The 17,197-nt window shown below is 38.0% G+C and overlaps 1 protein-coding gene across 1 annotated transcript in view; it reads left to right on the forward strand.

Annotated features, from left to right (window-relative positions):
- nusap1 (nucleolar and spindle associated protein 1) overlaps positions 1 to 17,197 on the forward strand; it is a 20,265-nt gene continuing 3,068 nt past the window's right edge. The window contains 11 exon segments of the mRNA XM_061893908.1: positions 1 to 191; positions 1,870 to 1,935; positions 2,023 to 2,154; positions 3,257 to 3,389; positions 4,961 to 5,047; positions 5,130 to 5,242; positions 12,072 to 12,238; positions 12,298 to 12,449; positions 16,423 to 16,506; positions 16,509 to 16,535; positions 16,617 to 16,722. Of these exon segments, the coding sequence (XP_061749892.1) occupies positions 117 to 191; positions 1,870 to 1,935; positions 2,023 to 2,154; positions 3,257 to 3,389; positions 4,961 to 5,047; positions 5,130 to 5,242; positions 12,072 to 12,238; positions 12,298 to 12,449; positions 16,423 to 16,506; positions 16,509 to 16,535; positions 16,617 to 16,722 (1,142 nt within the window). The 5' untranslated portion in view covers positions 1 to 116.

Below are 17,197 nucleotides of genomic sequence, written 5' to 3' on the forward strand. Positions count from 1 at the left end.
TGTTTTGAATCTGAGTAGTTCAGCCGTTAGTTGTGCTGAATTATTGGAGCCTCCAACTCCTGTGCGCTTTCCTGCTTGATTCTACTTTTAGTTCTCATCGAAATCTACTTTTAAAGATGGATTTGGATTCTATGAAATACGCGGAACTGCGCAGCCTCGCAAAAGAGCTCGGCCTCAAGGCTAATTTGAAGGTAAGAAAGCCTCTTTGTCCGTGATTTCTTCATTGGAAACAACTCAATCTCCGTTTGAAAAGAAAACTAAAAAAAACGAAGTGTTCTTATTATTTGTGCAGTTGAGCACGAACTACGTCTTTTTATATTTCATAATAAATACAATTTAAAATTCCTAGTACACAGAAACGGACCAAAGTGATTATTTTTCATCTCCAGACGCGCAAAGTTTCATTATCAATGTAAAAGTGTGAATAATTACTGCGGCGTGCCTGTTGGGACTTTAAAGTTAAAGTTAAAATACCCATGATAGTCACACACATACTAGATGTGGCGAAATTATTCTCTGCATTTGACCCATCACCCTTGATCACCACCTGGGAGGTGAGGGGAGCAGTGAGCAGCAGCGGTGGTCACGCCCGGGAATCATTTCTGGTGATTTAACCCCCAATTCCAAGCCTTAATGCTGAGTGCCAAGCAGAGAGGTAATGGGTTAAGAAGGGGTAAACAAAACTAAACATTGTGCGCATAGCAACATTCGTGAGGGAGGGGCAGAGAGCGAGAGAGTTATGATAAACGCGCATGCGTCGCCAGGCTCTGCTTTTTATGCATTGATTTATCAGATTTAATTTTTTATTATCTATAGCAGGGGTGTCAAAAGTGTGCCCCGGAGGTCTTTTGCGGCCCACAACTAATGTTTTAAAAGCACATTCTAAAAATACTATTAAAATAAACAAAAAGATATCATGTTAGACCTGCTCGACATCCATTGCTTTCCTCCTCTCTAAGGTTCTCATAGTCATCATTGTCACCGACATCCCACTGGGTCATTATTGTCACCGATGTCCCACTGGGTGTGAGTTTTCCTTGCCCTTATGTGGGCCTACCGAGGATGTCGTGGTGGTTTGTGCAGCCCTTTGAGACACTAGTGATTTAGGGCTATATAAGTAAACATTGATTGATAACAGAAGTGAAATAAAAAAGCTTGAAAGATAAATGTAATTTAGAACAAGTTGCAATGTTGACTAAAAACTAAGCAGTTTTTTTTTTCTTTCAAAATGTCATTGCTCAAAATATAATATTGAATCAAAATCAATGTTATTATGAATTATTGACCCATCCAAGGTTACGATTACGTCACATAAAATATTCCAGTAAGAAAAATATTTGTGGTGGAAGATTTTGCAAATTTGGTGAATAAATAAACAAAAAAATTACATTTTGTTGTTTTCTTACTGTGCTGAAAATGAACTGAACCGGGACCTCTGAACCGAGGTATGTACCGAACCGAAATTTTTGTGTACCATTACACCCATACAAACAATTAAATTGAAAAATAAAACGTTTTTTTTAATTGTTTTTTTTTGTTTTTTGTTTTTAAAGCATGTATATTACATGTAATGGAAATGACAATCACCCAAAAAATGTTTTCACCGGAAGTGGTCGTTTTAAAAACAAGACTGTGGAGAGGTGGTGGTCTTGTGTACTGTTTTTTTTAGATATGAATGTTTTTAGAAATATAATTTAATATAATATAATTTTTTTTGTCGTTGAAAATTAAATGAATGGTGTACCAATTGTTTTTGTTCTTTGTCATTCATGAAACTAAAATGAACAAAAACTACGCTGAGTGTCTTGGTTTGCTCGCTTGTGTTGAATGATTTAATTGTCCTAACTGATCCATTGTGTGTGCAAACAGGCTGATAAGTTACTGAAAGCCCTCAAGCAGCATTTTGATCAACAGAAGAACACACAGGAAGAAAAGGTAAAAAAAAACAAAAAACACATAAGGTTCGTCAAAAATAGTACGCTAATATTTTGTTTAAACATTGATTTCAACCATGTTTTCTAGAAAGAGGAGTTTGATGTTGAGATTTGTAACGCACCCCCGGTGTTTGTGAACACACGTCGAGGGAGAGCGAAGAACAAAAGGACCGATGTGGAGAACGAGCCTTCTACTGAGGACGAAGCCAAGTTGGACGAGGTAATGACATCACAAACATCCACATGATGACATCACAAACATCCACATGATGACATCACAAACATCCACATGATGACATCACAAACATCCACATGATGACATCACAAACATCCACGTGATGACATCACAAACATCCACGTGATGACATCACAAACATCCACATGATGACATCACAAACATCCACATGATGACATCACAAACATCCACATGATGACATCACAAACATCCACATGATGACATCACAAACATCCACATGATGACATCACAAACATCCACATGATGACATCACAAACATCCACATGATGACATCACAAACATCCGCATGATGACATCACAAACATCCGCATGATGACATCACAAACATCCGCATGATGACATCACAAACATCCACATGATGACATCACAAACATCCACATAATGACATCACAAACATCCACATGATGACATCACAAACATCCACATGATGACATCACAAACATCCACATGATGACATCACAAACATCCACATGATGACATCACAAACATCCACATGATGACATCACAAACATCCACATGATGACATCACAAACATCCGCATGATGACATCACAAACATCCACATGATGACATCACAAACATCCACATGATGACATCACAAACATCCGCATGATGACATCACAAACATCCGCATGATGACATCACAAACATCCGCATGATGACATCACAAACATCCGCATGATGACATCACAAACATCCGCGTGATGACATCACAAACATCCGCGTGATGACATCACAAACATCCGCGTGATGACATCACAAACATCCGCGTGATGACATCACAAACATCCGCGTGATGACATCACAAACATCCGCGTGATGACATCACAAACATCCGCGTGATGACATCACAAACATCCGCGTGATGACATCACAAACATCCGCGTGATGACATCACAAACATCCGCGTGATGACATCACAAACATCCACGTGATGACATCACAAACATCCACGTGATGACATCACAAACATCCACGTGATGACATCACAAACATCCACGTGATGACATCACAAACATCCACATAAGCAAGCTGGCTAAAGGCAAGACCCGTTCTCTCTCTCCAAGGTCTCTGCTGCTCCACCCCAGCATGGCGGCAAGAGGAGACGAGTGTCCTCCACCTCCAAGATGGAGACTACAGACAAGCAAGTGGTTGTGGTGCTGGAAGATGTTCAAGTGCAGAGTGCTGTCGAGAATGAAGGTTAGCATCATGCTGGTAAACCATCAGATTAATCACCATTAAAGGCCTACTGAAATGAGATGTTCTTATTTAAACGGGGATAGCAGCTCCATTCTATGTGTCATACTTCATCATTTCGCCATATTTTTGCTGAAAGGATTTAGTAGAGAACATCCAGGATAAAGCTGGCAACTTTTGGTGGCTAATAAACAAGCCTTGCCTGTACCGGAAGTAGCAGACGATGTGCGCGTGACGTCACGGGTTGTGGAGCTCCTCACATCTGAACATTGTTTACAATCATGGCCACCAGCAGCGAGGGCGATTCGGACCGAGAAAGCGACTATTTCCCCATTAATTTGAGCGAGGATGAAAGATTCGTGGATGAGGAAAGTGAGAGTGAAGGACTAGGGGAAAAAAAGACTATACGGTGGGAGCGATTCAGATGTTATTAGACAAATTTACTAGGATAATACTGGAAAATCCCTTATCTGCTTATTGTGTTACTAGTGTTTTAGTGAGATTATATGGTAGTACCTGTACAACCTGAAGGTCACCCCCGCACCTTTCTTCAGCACCAGTCGACAGGTGGTGGCGATGCCCATCTCTGCCCTTCGCAAGGGGCCCTCTTTGAAATGATGGCTGCATAATACACTGTACTTTGTGTGTGTGGTCCAATCCAACCATGTTTGCTTGACCGCTCTGTTCCATAGTAAAGCTTGACTGTCATCTTTCGGGAATGTAAACAATGAAACACCGGCTGTGTTTGTGTTGCTAAAGGCGGCCGCAATACACCGCTTCCCACCTACATCTTTCTTCTTTGATGTCTCCATTATTCATTGAACAAATTGCAAAAGATTCAGCAACACAGATTTCCAGAATACTGTGGAATTATGCGATGAAAAGAGACGACTCATAGCTAGGAACAAAATGTCCTCTACAATGCGTGATGTCACGCGTACGTGTCATCATACCGCGACGTTTCAGCAAGATACTTTGGGGCGAGATTTAAAATTGCAATTTAGTAAACTAAAGCGGCCGTATTTGCATGTGTTGCAATGTTAATATTTCATCATTGATATATAAACTATCAGACTGTGTGATCGTTAGTAGTGGCTTTCAGTAGGCCTTTAAATATTCATTTTTATAGTATACTAATGTTTTGTTTCATTTGGCATGAACAAAGGGGCTGAATAAATAAGAGAAAATAATAGGAGGTCAACAAATTATTGATGCAGATATTTGTCATTTTGACGTATATCAGGGGTGTCAAACTCATTTTAGCTCAGGGGCCGCATGGAGGAAAATCCATGCCCAAGTGGGCCGGAATGGTAAAATCATAGTTTGATAACTTCAAAATAAAGACAACTCCAAGTTGTTTACTTTGGCCAAAAATAGAAGAAGCACATTGTGAAAACATACAAATAATCCTCTGGAAAAAACACTTCAAGTTTGTTGAAAATTCTGAGGAAATTGGTGCAGTTTCAAAAACACAAAGTTTAGACGTGGTCTCAGACGCCTTTGGATTAAAAATGAAGAAATAACGCATTCATTGTGACGGCTTTAATTCAAATCCTATTTATTTGTCTTTTTAGTCCAAGTTCCCCGTGCCAAGGCTGGTAAGATCCCCCGTTTAATAGGCGACCTGACCAAGAGGAAGCCTTTGAAGCCAGTCACTCCCAGTAAGTGGCCGTTGCTTTCACTTTCACTTTCACTTTCGCTCCCATCACAAAACCCCTGTCAATTTGTCCAAATGTGGCGCAGATTTCAAGAAGCTCCACGAGGCGCAGTTCAACAAGCTGGAGTCCATCGACGCGTACGTGCAGAGGAAGAACAGGAAGATGGAATTGTTCCAGAAGCCCGTGAAAGAGCTGAAGGTATGCAGGAAGTAGAGCTGGAATTTAGTGTTTTATGTCGGCCCGTATCAATTATTGATATGTTTTGTGACCTATGGTAAATAAGGACCGGGACAAAAACATATGGAATGTCAACATTTTACAAACCCCGTTTCCATATGAGTTGGGACATTGTGTTAGATGTAAATATAAACAGAATACAATGATTTGCAAATCCTTTTCAAGCCATATTCAGTTGAATATGCTACAAAGACAACATATTTCATGTTCAAAACTCATAAACTTTTGTTTTGTGTGCAAATAATCATTAACTTTAGATTTTGATGCCAGCAACACGTGACAAAGAAGTTGGGAAAGGTGGCAAAAAATACTGATAAAGTTGAGGAATGCTCATCAAACACTTATTGGGAACATCCCACAGGTGTGCAGGCTAATTGGGAACAGGTGGGTGCCATGATTGGCTATAAAAACAGCTTCCCAAAAAATGCACAAGAAAGGATGGGGCGAGGTACACCCCTTTGTCCACAACTGTGTGAGCAAATAGTCAAACAGTTTAAGAACAACCTTTCTCAAAGTGACATTGCAAGAAATTTAGGGATTTCAACATCTACGCTCCATAATATCATCAAAAGGTTCAGAGAATCTGGAGAAATCACTCCACGTAAGCGGCATGGCCGGAAACCAACATTGAATGACCGTGACCTTCCATCCCTCAGACGGCACTGTATCAAAAACCGACATCAATCTCTAAAGGATATCACCACATGGGCTCAGGAACACTTCAGAAAACCACTGTCACTAATACAGTTGGTCGCTACATCTGTAAGTGCAAGTTAAAGCTCTACTACACAAAGCGAAAGCCATTTATCAACAACATCCAGAAACGCCGCCAGCTTCTCTGGGCCTGAGATCATCTAAGATGGACTGATGCAAAGTGGAAAAGTGTTCTGTGGTCTGATGAGTCCACATTTCAAATAGTGTTTGGAAATATTCGACATCGTGTCTCCCGGACCAAAAAGGAAGCGAACCATCCAGACTGTTATTGACACAAAGTGTAAAAGCCAGCATGTGTGATGGTATGGGGGTGCATTAGTGCCCAAGGCATGGGTGACTTACACATCTGTGAAGGCACCATTAATGCTGTAAGGTACATACAGCTTTTGGAACAACATATGCTGCCATCTAAGCGCCGTGTTTTTCATGGACGCCCCTGCTTATTTCAGCAAGACAATTCCGAGCCACATTCAGCACGTGTTACAACAGCTGGGTTTCGTAAAAAAAGAGTGTGGGTACTTTCCTGGCCCGCCTGCAGTCCAGACCTGTCTCCCATGGAAAATGTGTGGCGCATTATGAAGCGTAAAATAGGACAGCGGAGACCCCGGACTGTTGAAGGACTGAAGCTCTACATAAAACAAGAATGGGAAAGAATTCCACTTTCAAAGCTTCAACAATTAGTTTCCTCAGTTCCCAAACGTTTATTGAGTGTTGTTAAAAGAAAAGGTGATGTAACACAGTGGTGAACATGCCCTTTCCCAACTACTTTGGCACGTGTTGCAGCCATGAAATTCTAAGTTAATTATTATTTGCACAAAAAAAATAAAGTTTATGAGTTTGAACATGAAATATGTTGTCTTTGTAGCATATTCAACTGAATATGGCTTGAAAAGGATTTGCAAATCATTGTATTCTGTTTATATTTACATCTAACACAATTTCCCAACTCATATGGAAACGGGGTTTGTATTTTACTGATATTGTCCCCGAGTAAGAAGATCTAATGCTCTTATGTTAAGATTTTTATTTTTTGGGGAGTTCAAACAAATTGTGGCGCCCCCTGTGGGTTTTTGTGAAAATGACAACTTAAAGACTAGATAGTGCTGTCATTTTTGCACTTGCCAAAGATGTGTAGCTTGATAGCGGCCATGTTTGTCTTGTCAGGCCTTTCTAGTGTTTTGTAGCAAAATGAAATGGCGACTTTACTACAGAACTTCAGACCAGGGATGTCAAACTGCTTTTTATTGTAACTGTGAATAATGTATGAACTTGCTTCTGGATTTCCTTTATTAATTATATCAATTGTTTTAAGCAGACTGTCCATTTTAGACTTAGACAAACATTATTGTTCCACACTTTAGTTCACTTACAAAGGATGGAAAGGATAATGCAGACATAAAGTCCACTAAAATGTATCCATCCATCCATTTTTTACGGCTTATTCCCTTTGTGGTCGCTGGTGCCTATCTCAGCTAAAATGTAACATAGTGTAAATATGACATATATAATATTTACATATTATATATACGTATATATTTGTATATATTATATACATTATATAACAAATCCCAATGAGCATGTACAATATTACAGTAGATGTAACAGCTGCAGCAAAAAAAAAACAGTAAAAACTTAACATTTACAACATCTTAATGTAAAATATGGCATTTTTTCACATTTTTACAACCTTTTATGGTAAATGAAAAAACAGTACCACTGTTTTTTGTTTTGGGAAAGAGAGTTCATGTAAAAAGCTCCCAGTTTTTCTAGCGTAAAAACAAATGTACTGTCTTTACATTTAAAGTAATGCACCGTTAAAAACAACAACCCTGGATTTTACAGTCAAAAATTGGCAGTTCAATTAACATAATTTTAACGCAAAAATCTTATTTATTTATTTTAAATTTACAGTAATTTGCTGTAAAGAACACCGTAAAATGTATTGTCATTTTTTATAAATTTGATGGGTAGTTTGCTGTAAAGTTAAGTACTTTTATTTAGACGAAAACATGTTTGGAAAGAATGATAATAATACTGTAATCCAGGGGTCACCAACCTTTTTGAAAGCAAGAACTACTTCTTGGCTACTGATTAATGCCAAGGGCTACCAGTTTGATACACACTTCAATAAATGGCCAGAAATAGCCAATTTGCTTAATTTACCTTTAACTCTGTTATTATTAATAATTAACGATATTTATCTTTGTGGAAACACTCACCCTTTTAATGATTTCTCACAATAAATATATATTTTTGATGACATGTTTTAAATAGGTTAAAATCCAATCTGCACTTTGTTAGAATATATAACAAATTGGACCAAGCTATATTTCTAACAAAGACAAATCATTATTTCTTCTAGATTTCCCAGAACAAAAATTTTAAAGGAAATTCAAAAGACTTTGAAATAAGATTTAAATTAGATTCTACAGATTTTCTGGATTTGCCAGAATATTTTTTTTGAATTTTAATCATAATAAGTTTGAAGAAATATTTTACAAATATTCTTTGTCGGAAAAACAGAAGCTAAAATGAAAAATTAAAATGTATTTATTATTCTTTACAATAAAAAACATACATTTACTTGAACATTGATTTAAATTGTCAGGAAAGAAGAGGAAGGAATTTAAAAGGTAAAAAGGTATATGTGTTTAAAAATCCTAAAATCATTTTTAAGGTTGTATTTTTTCTCTAAAATTGTCTTTCTTAAAGTTATAAGAAGCAAAGTAAAAAAATAAATGAATCTATTTAAACAAGTGAAGACCAAGTCTTTAAAATATTTTCTTGGCTTTTCAAATTCTATTTGAGTTTTGTCTCTCTTAGAATTAAAAATGTCCAGCAAAGTGAGACCAGCTTGCTAGTAAATAAATACAATTTAAAAAATAGAGGCAGCTCACTGGTAAGTGCTGCTATTTGAGCTATTTTTAGAACAGGCCAGCGGGCGACTCATCTGGTCCTTACGGGCGACCTGGTGCCCGCGGGCCCCGTGTTGGTGACCCCTGATGTAATATTTGTTGCAATAATGGATACTATTAAAGTTAAAAAGGCATACAATTTCAAGCAGTACTTATGTTTTTCTGTCAAAATATATTTTTTAATGACATTTACTGTCAGGTTTTTGCGGGCCTTGAGTTTGACACTAATGAGTGTTTTTGTAGAGCTGCAAAAACAGCGCCACCATGTGGTGGGTGTGTCATTAAAAATAATAGCACCAGCGTCACAATCGGTGTGTGAGTTTTGACCAGGTGTGTGTTTTAAAATGTTAAATAACGTGGTCATGTGTGTTTTAAAATGTTAGATAACGTGGTCGTGTGTGTTTTAAAATGTTAAATAACGTGGTCGTGTGTGTTTTAAAATGTTAAATAACGTGGTCGTGTGTGTTTTAAAATGTTAAACAACGTGGTCGTGTGTGTTTTAAAATGTTAAATAACGTGGTCGCGTGTGTTTTAAAATGTTAAATAACGTGGTCGTGTGTGTTTTAAAATGTTAAATAACGTGGTCGTGTGTGTTTTAAAATGTTAAATAACGTGGTCGTGTGTGTTTTAAAATGTTAAATAACGTGGTCGTGTGTGTTTTAAAATGTTAAATAACGTGGTCGTGTGTGTTTTAAAATGTTAAATAACGTGGTCGTGTGTGTTTTAAAATGTTAAATAACGTGGTCGTGTGTGTTTTTTAAAATGTTAAATAACGTGGTCGTGTGTGTTTTAAAATGTTAAATAACGTGGTCGTGTGTGTTTTAAAATGTTAAATAACGTGGTCGTGTGTGTTTTAAAATGTTAAATAACGTGGTCGTGTGTGTTTTAAAATGTTAAATAACGTGGTGGTGTGTGTTTTAAAATGTTAAATAACGTGGTGGTGTGTGTTTTAAAATGTTAAATAACGTGGTCGTGTGTGTTTTAAAATGTTAAATAACGTGGTCGTGTGTGTTTTAAAATGTTAAATAACGTGGTCGTGTGTGTTTTAAAATGTTAAATAACGTGGTCGTGTGTGTTTTAAAATGTTAAATAACGTGGTCGTGTGTGTTTTAAAATGTTAAATAACGTGGTCGTGTGTGTTTTAAAATGTTAAATAACGTGGTTGTGTGTGTTTTAAAATGTTAAATAACGTGGTCGTGTGTGTTTTAAAATGTTAAATAACGTGGTCGTGTGTGTTTTAAAATGTTAAATAACGTGGTCGTGTGTGTTTTAAAATGTTAAATAACGTGGTCGTGTGTGTTTTAAAATGTTAAATAACGTGGTCGTGTGTGTTTTAAAATGTTAAATAACGTGGTCGTGTGTGTTTTAAAATGTTAAATAACGTGGTCGTGTGTGTTTTAAAATGTTAAATAACGTGGTCGTGTGTGTTTTAAAATGTTAAATAACGTGGTCGTGTGTGTTTTAAAATGTTAAATAACGTGGTCGTGTGTGTTTTAAAATGTTAAATAACGTGGTCGTGTGTGTTTTAAAATGTTAAATAACGTGGTCGTGTGTGTTTTAAAATGTTAAATAACGTGGTCGTGTGTGTTTTAAAATGTTAAATAACGTGGTCGTGTGTGTTTTAAAATGTTAAATAGCGTGGTCGTGTGTGTTTTAAAATGTTAAATAACGTGGTCGTGTGTGTTTTAAAATGTTAAATAACGTGGTCGTGTGTGTTTTAAAATGTTAAATAACGTGGTCGTGTGTGTTTTAAAATGTTAAATAACGTGGTCGTGTGTGTTTTAAAATGTTAAATAACGTGGTCGTGTGTGTTTTAAAATGTTAAATAACGTGGTCGTGTGTGTTTTAAAATGTTAAATAACGTGGTCGTGTGTGTTTTAAAATGTTAAATAACGTGGTCGTGTGTGTTTTAAAATGTTAAATAACGTGGTCGTGTGTGTTTTAAAATGTTAAATAACGTGGTCGTGTGTGTTTTAAAATGTTAAATAACGTGGTCGTGTGTGTTTTAAAATGTTAAATAACGTGGTCGTGTGTGTTTTAAAATGTTAAATAACGTGGTGGTGTGTGTTTTAAAATGTTAAATAACGTGGTGGTGTGTGTTTTAAAATGTTAAACAACGTGGTCGTGTGTGTTTTAAAATGTTAAATAACGTGGTCGTGTGTGTTTTTTAAAATGTTAAATAACGTGGTCGTGTGTGTTTTAAAATGTTAAATAACGTGGTCGTGTGTGTTTTAAAATGTTAAATAACGTGGTCGTGTGTGTTTTAAAATGTTAAATAACGTGGTCGTGTGTGTTTTAAAATGTTAAATAACGTGGTGGTGTGTGTTTTAAAATGTTAAACAACGTGGTCGTGTGTGTTTTAAAATGTTAAATAACGTGGTCGTGTGTGTTTTAAAATGTTAAATAACGTGGTCGTGTGTGTTTTAAAATGTTAAATAACGTGGTCGTGTGTGTTTTAAAATGTTAAATAACGTGGTCGTGTGTGTTTTAAAATGTTAAATAACGTGGTCGTGTGTGTTTTAAAATGTTAAATAACGTGGTCGTGTGTGTTTTAAAATGTTAAATAACGTGGTGGTGTGTGTTTTAAAATGTTAAACAACGTGGTCGTGTGTGTTTTAAAATGTTAAATAACGTGGTGGTGTGTGTTTTAAAATGTTAAATAACGTGGTCGTGTGTGTTTTAAAATGTTAAATAACGTGGTCGTGTGTGTTTTAAAATGTTAAATAACGTGGTGGTGTGTGTTTTAAAATGTTAAATAACGTGGTCGTGTGTGTTTTAAAATGTTAAACAACGTGGTCGTGTGTGTTTTAAAATGTTAAACAACGTGGTGGTGTGTGTTTAAAAATGTTAAATAACGTGGTCGCGTGTGTTTTAAAATGTTAAATAACGTGGTCGTGTGTGTTTTAAAATGTTAAATAACGTGGTCATGTGTGTTTTAAAATGTTAAATAACGTGGTCGTGTGTGTTTTAAAATGTTAAATAACGTGGTCGTGTGTGTTTTAAAATGTTAAATAACGTGGTCGTGTGTGTTTTAAAATGTTAAACAACGTGGTCGTGTGTGTTTTAAAATGTTAAATAACGTGGTCGTGTGTGTTTTAAAATGTTAAATAACGTGGTCGTGTGTGTTTTAAAATATTAAACAACGTGGTCATGTGACACAGGCGGTGAAGCCGAGGCGCTCGTCCAAGTTCGGCAGCAAGAAGACGAGTGAAGACGAAGGCAGAGCGACTCTTCTTTCTGCCAGCAGAGATCCTCCAAAGATGTCCTGCGGGAAGAAAGACGTGACCTTCAAGCCCTCGGTGGTCTCCACACGCAGGATCAATGTGAGGTGAGGTCATCAAGCAGTCAGTCCATCACACGCCGCCTCATGGCCACGCCCACTCACAGGTTCACTGAGGCCACGCCCGACAACGAGTACAAGATGTCGCTGATGAAGACGCCGGCCCGCATGTCCTTCAACGTGGTGAGCAGCACCCCGATGGAGGACAGGAAGTCCAAGTGTGTCAGAGCCTCCAGCTTCTCCGTCACCAAGACTCCAGGTACACTTTTTTTTTGGGTGTCATAGGAGTTATTAGGGTCATATTTTGGGTGTCATAGGAGTTATTAGGCTCATATTTTGGGTGTCATGGGAGTTATTAGGGTCATATTTTGGGTGTCATAGGAGTTATTAGGGTCATATTTTGGGTGTCATAGGAGTTATTAGGCTCATATTTTGGGTGTCATGGGAGTTATTAGGGTCATATTTTGGGTGTCATAGGAGTTATTAGGCTCATATTTTGGGTGTCATGGGAGTTATTAGGCTCATATTTTGGGTGTCATAGGAGTTATTAGGCTCATATTTTGGCTGTCATGGGAGTTATTAGGGTCATATTTTGGATGTCATAGGAGTTATTAGGCTCATATTTTGGGTGTCATAGGAGTTATTAGGCTCATATTTTGGGTGTCATGGGAGTTATTAGGGTCATATTTTGGGTGTCATAGGAGTTATTAGGCTCATATTTTGGGTGTCATAGGAGTTATTAGGCTCATATTTTGGGTGTCATGGGAGTTATTAGGGTCATAATTTTGGGTGTCATAGGAGTTATTAGGGTCATATTTTGGGTGTCATAGGAGTTATTAGGCTCATATTTTGGGTGTCATGGGAGTTATTAGGGTCATATTTTGGGTGTCATAGGAGTTATTAGGCTCATATTTTGGGTGTCATGGGAGTTATTAGGCTCATATTTTGGGTGTCATAGGGAGTTATTAGGCTCATATTTTGGCTGTCATGGGAGTTATTAGGGTCATATTTTGGATGTCATAGGAGTTATTAGGCTCATATTTTGGGTGTCATAGGAGTTATTAGGGTCATATTTTGGGTGTCATAGGAGTTATTAGGCTCATATTTTGGGTGTCATGGGAGTTATTAGGGTCATATTTTGGGTGTCATAGGAGTTATTAGGCTCATATTTTGGGTGTCATAGGAGTTATTAGGCTCATATTTTGGGTGTCATGGGAGTTATTAGGGTCATATTTTGGGTGTCATAGGAGTTATTAGGCTCATATTTTGGGTGTCATAGGAGTTATTAGGGTCATATTTTGGGTGTCATAGGAGTTATTAGGCTCATATTTTGGGTGTCATAGGAGTTATTAGGGGTCATATTTTGGGTGTCATAGGAGTTATTAGGCTCATATTTTGGGTTGTCATAGGAGTTATTAGGGTCATATTTTGGGTGTCATGGGAGTTATTAGGCTCATATTTTGGGTGTCATGGGAGTTATTAGGGTCATATTTTGGGTGTCATAGGAGTTATTAGGGTCATATTTTGGGTGTCATGGGAGTTATTAGGGTCATATTTTGGGTGTCATAGGAGTTATTAGGGTCATATTTTGGGTGTCATGGGAGTTATTAGGGTCATATTTTGGGTGTCATGGGAGTTATTAGGGGTCATATTTTGGGTGTCATAGGAGTTATTAGGGGTCATATTTTGGGTGTCATAGGAGTTATTAGGGTCATATTTTGGGTGTCATAGGGAGTATTAGGCTCATATTTTGGGTGTCATATGAGTTATTAGGGTCATATTTTGGGTGTCATAGGAGTTATTAGGGTCATATTTTGGGTGTCATGGGAGTTATAGGGTCATATTTTGGGTGTCATAGGAGTTATTAGGGTCATATTTTGGGTGTCATGGGAGTTATTAGGGTCATATTTTGGGTGTCATAGGAGTTATTAGGGTCATATTTTGGGTGTCATGGGAGTTATTAGGCTCATATTTTGGGTGTCATGGGAGTTATTAGGCTCATATTTTGGGTGTCATGGGAGTTATTAGGGTCATATTTTGGGTGTCATAGGAGTTATTAGGCTCATATTTTGGGGTGTCATGGGAGTTATTAGGCTCATATTTTGGGTGTCATGGGAGTTATTAGGCTCATATTTTGGGTGTCATAGGAGTTATTAGGCTCATATTTTGGGTGTCATGGGAGTTATTAGGCTCATATTTTGGGTGTCATAGGAGTTATTAGGCTCATATTTTGGGTGTCATGGGAGTTATTAGGGTCATATTTTGGGTGTCATAGGAGTTATTAGGCTCATATTTTGGGTGTCATGGGAGTTATTAGGCTCATATTTTGGGTGTCATGGGAGTTATTAGGCTCATATTTTGGGTGTCATAGGAGTTATTAGGCTCATATTTTGGGTGTCATGGGAGTTATTAGGCTCATATTTTGGGTGTCATAGGAGTTATTAGGGTCATATTTTGGGTGTCATAGGAGTTATTAGGCTCATATTTTGGGTGTCATGGGAGTTATTAGGCTCATATTTTGGGTGTCATGGGAGTTATTAGGCTCATATTTTGGGTGTCATGGGAGTTATTAGGCTCATATTTTGGGTGTCATGGGAGTTATTAGGGTCATATTTTGGGTGTCATAGGAGTTATTAGGCTCATATTTTGGGTGTCATAGGAGTTATTAGGGTCATATTTTGGGTGTCATAGGAGTTATTAGGCTCATATTTTGGGTGTCATAGGAGTTATTAGGGTCATATTTTGGGTGTCATAGGAGTTATTAGGCTCATATTTTGGGTGTCATAGGAGTTATTAGGGTCATATTTTGGGTGTCATGGGAGTTATTAGGCTCATATTTTGGGTGTCATGGGAGTTATTAGGGTCATATTTTGGGTGTCATAGGAGTTATTAGGGTCATATTTTGGGTGTCATGGGAGTTATAGGGTCATATTTTGGGTGTCATGGGAGTTATTAGGCTCATATTTTGGGTGTCATAGGAGTTATTAGGGTCATATTTGGGTGTCATGGAGTTATTAGGCTCATATTTTGGGTGTCATGGGAGTTATTAGGCTCATATTTTGGGTGTCATGGGAGTTATTAGGGTCATATTTTGGGTGTCATAGGAGTTATTAGGCTCATATTTTGGGTGTCCATGGAGTTATTAGGGTCATATTTTGGGTGTCATAGGAGTTATTAGGCTCATATTTTGGGTGTCATGGGGAGTTATTAGGGTCATATTTTGGGTGTCATAGGAGTTATTAGGGTCATATTTTGGGTGTCATAGGAGTTATTAGGCTCATATTTTGGGTGTCATGGGAGTTATTAGGGTCATATTTTGGGTGTCATAGGAGTTATTAGGCTCATATTTTGGGTTGTCATGGGAGTTATTAGGGTCATATTTTGGGTGTCATAGGAGTTATTAGGGTCATATTTTGGGTGTCATAGGAGTTATTAGGGGAATATTTTGGGTGTCATGGGAGTTATTAGGGTCATATTTTGGGTGTCATGGGAGTTATTAGGGTCATATTTTGGGTGTCATAGGAGTTATTAGGGAATATTTTGGGTGTCATGGGAGTTATTAGGGTCATATTTTGGGTGTCATAAGAGTTATTAGGGTCATATTTTGGACTTGGACAGCGTCTTCTCGCTATCATTTTTTTTGTAGCGGTGTAGCGTGCAAGGACGGGAGTGTAAGAAGTGTCAAAAGATGGCGCTAACTGTTTTAATGACATTCAGACTTCAATCAGTAACAGAGCAGCATCTATTTACCTGGAAACAACAACACTGGAGATGTGTCCCCGTGAAAAACTGTCCTCTCTAATAAGTAAAGTTCCTTAGGTGAATAATGTAAACTCACTACACCGGTATGTTTTAGGGCTTTCATGGTGAGTTTACTGACAGATATAAGTAAGAACTTTACACTACTTTATATTACAAATGGAGGATGAATGTCACATAACAGGAAGAGGGAGAAAAAGAAGAAGCTTATCGACCCACGGAGTCGGCACAGACTACAAAGGCAGACGCGTGCAAATGTTCAGGACTTATGCAGATACCAAATAAAATAGCTTTGAGGTCCGTAAGCACAACCAAAAGTGTTCCATTAATTAGGCGAACTGTCGAGTTTTGAGAAAATGAAAAGATTTTAAGTGCACCTTATAGTCCGAAAAATACGGTATATTAGAAACAATAATGAGGTGAAAATGTTTCACTCAATGAATAAATACCTGTTTTGTTTTCTCCTCTCAAAGCAACGTTTGTGTTCACGGGCAACACCAGCAGCTCCACACCAGCGACGCAGAAGAAGGCGACCTTTGACCTGAAGGCCAGCCTGTCTCGCCGCTGTCCTACAAACCTCACACAGGTCTTCTTCATCAACAACTTTCTTATCCTTCTCAGGGCTTTTCTTTCCCATGCCTGACCTTTTCCACATCCCCGTTTCTAGGCAAGCTCAAGCCGTTCGGTGACGTGACCGACGACAAGACGGCAGACAAGTCGCTCCTCTCCAAGTCCCGCCAGCAGAACTACAAGCAGCACAAAGTCCAGAGCAGGTAGGTTGGAAGATCACACTGCAGTCATTCCAGACCTGGGCTGATATTCAATAAGTCAATGAATCCAACGAGAGATTAAAATGAACTCCAAAACTTTGCCAGCCTCGATAATCACAAAGTGCACGCATGTTTACGGCCTTCAAGTCCTGATTGGTAGTTGCTGGTCTTTGTACCATATGTACATAAACAGTCATATAAATAACCACTATAGAACTCCTGATGGTTAGCTTCGCCGTATTCAATTAAAATGATAGATAACTAAACTTGATAGAAATGATGGACCCGTGGGAGCCTGTGTGTCAAAGTCCAGGCCTGTGAATGAATGATGTGTGGCCCCCGTTATACCGTATTTCCTTCAGTTGCCGCCGGGGTATATAGTATGCGCCTGCCTAGAATTAACGCCGGGTCAAACTCGTTTCGCTAAATATTATTTTTATTAGCGCATGTCTAGAATTTCCGCCGGGTCAAACTCCTT

The sequence above is a fragment of the Nerophis ophidion genome, linkage group LG03 (assembly GCF_033978795.1).
Source record: "Nerophis ophidion isolate RoL-2023_Sa linkage group LG03, RoL_Noph_v1.0, whole genome shotgun sequence".
NCBI classification, from domain to species: domain Eukaryota; kingdom Metazoa; phylum Chordata; class Actinopteri; order Syngnathiformes; family Syngnathidae; genus Nerophis; species Nerophis ophidion.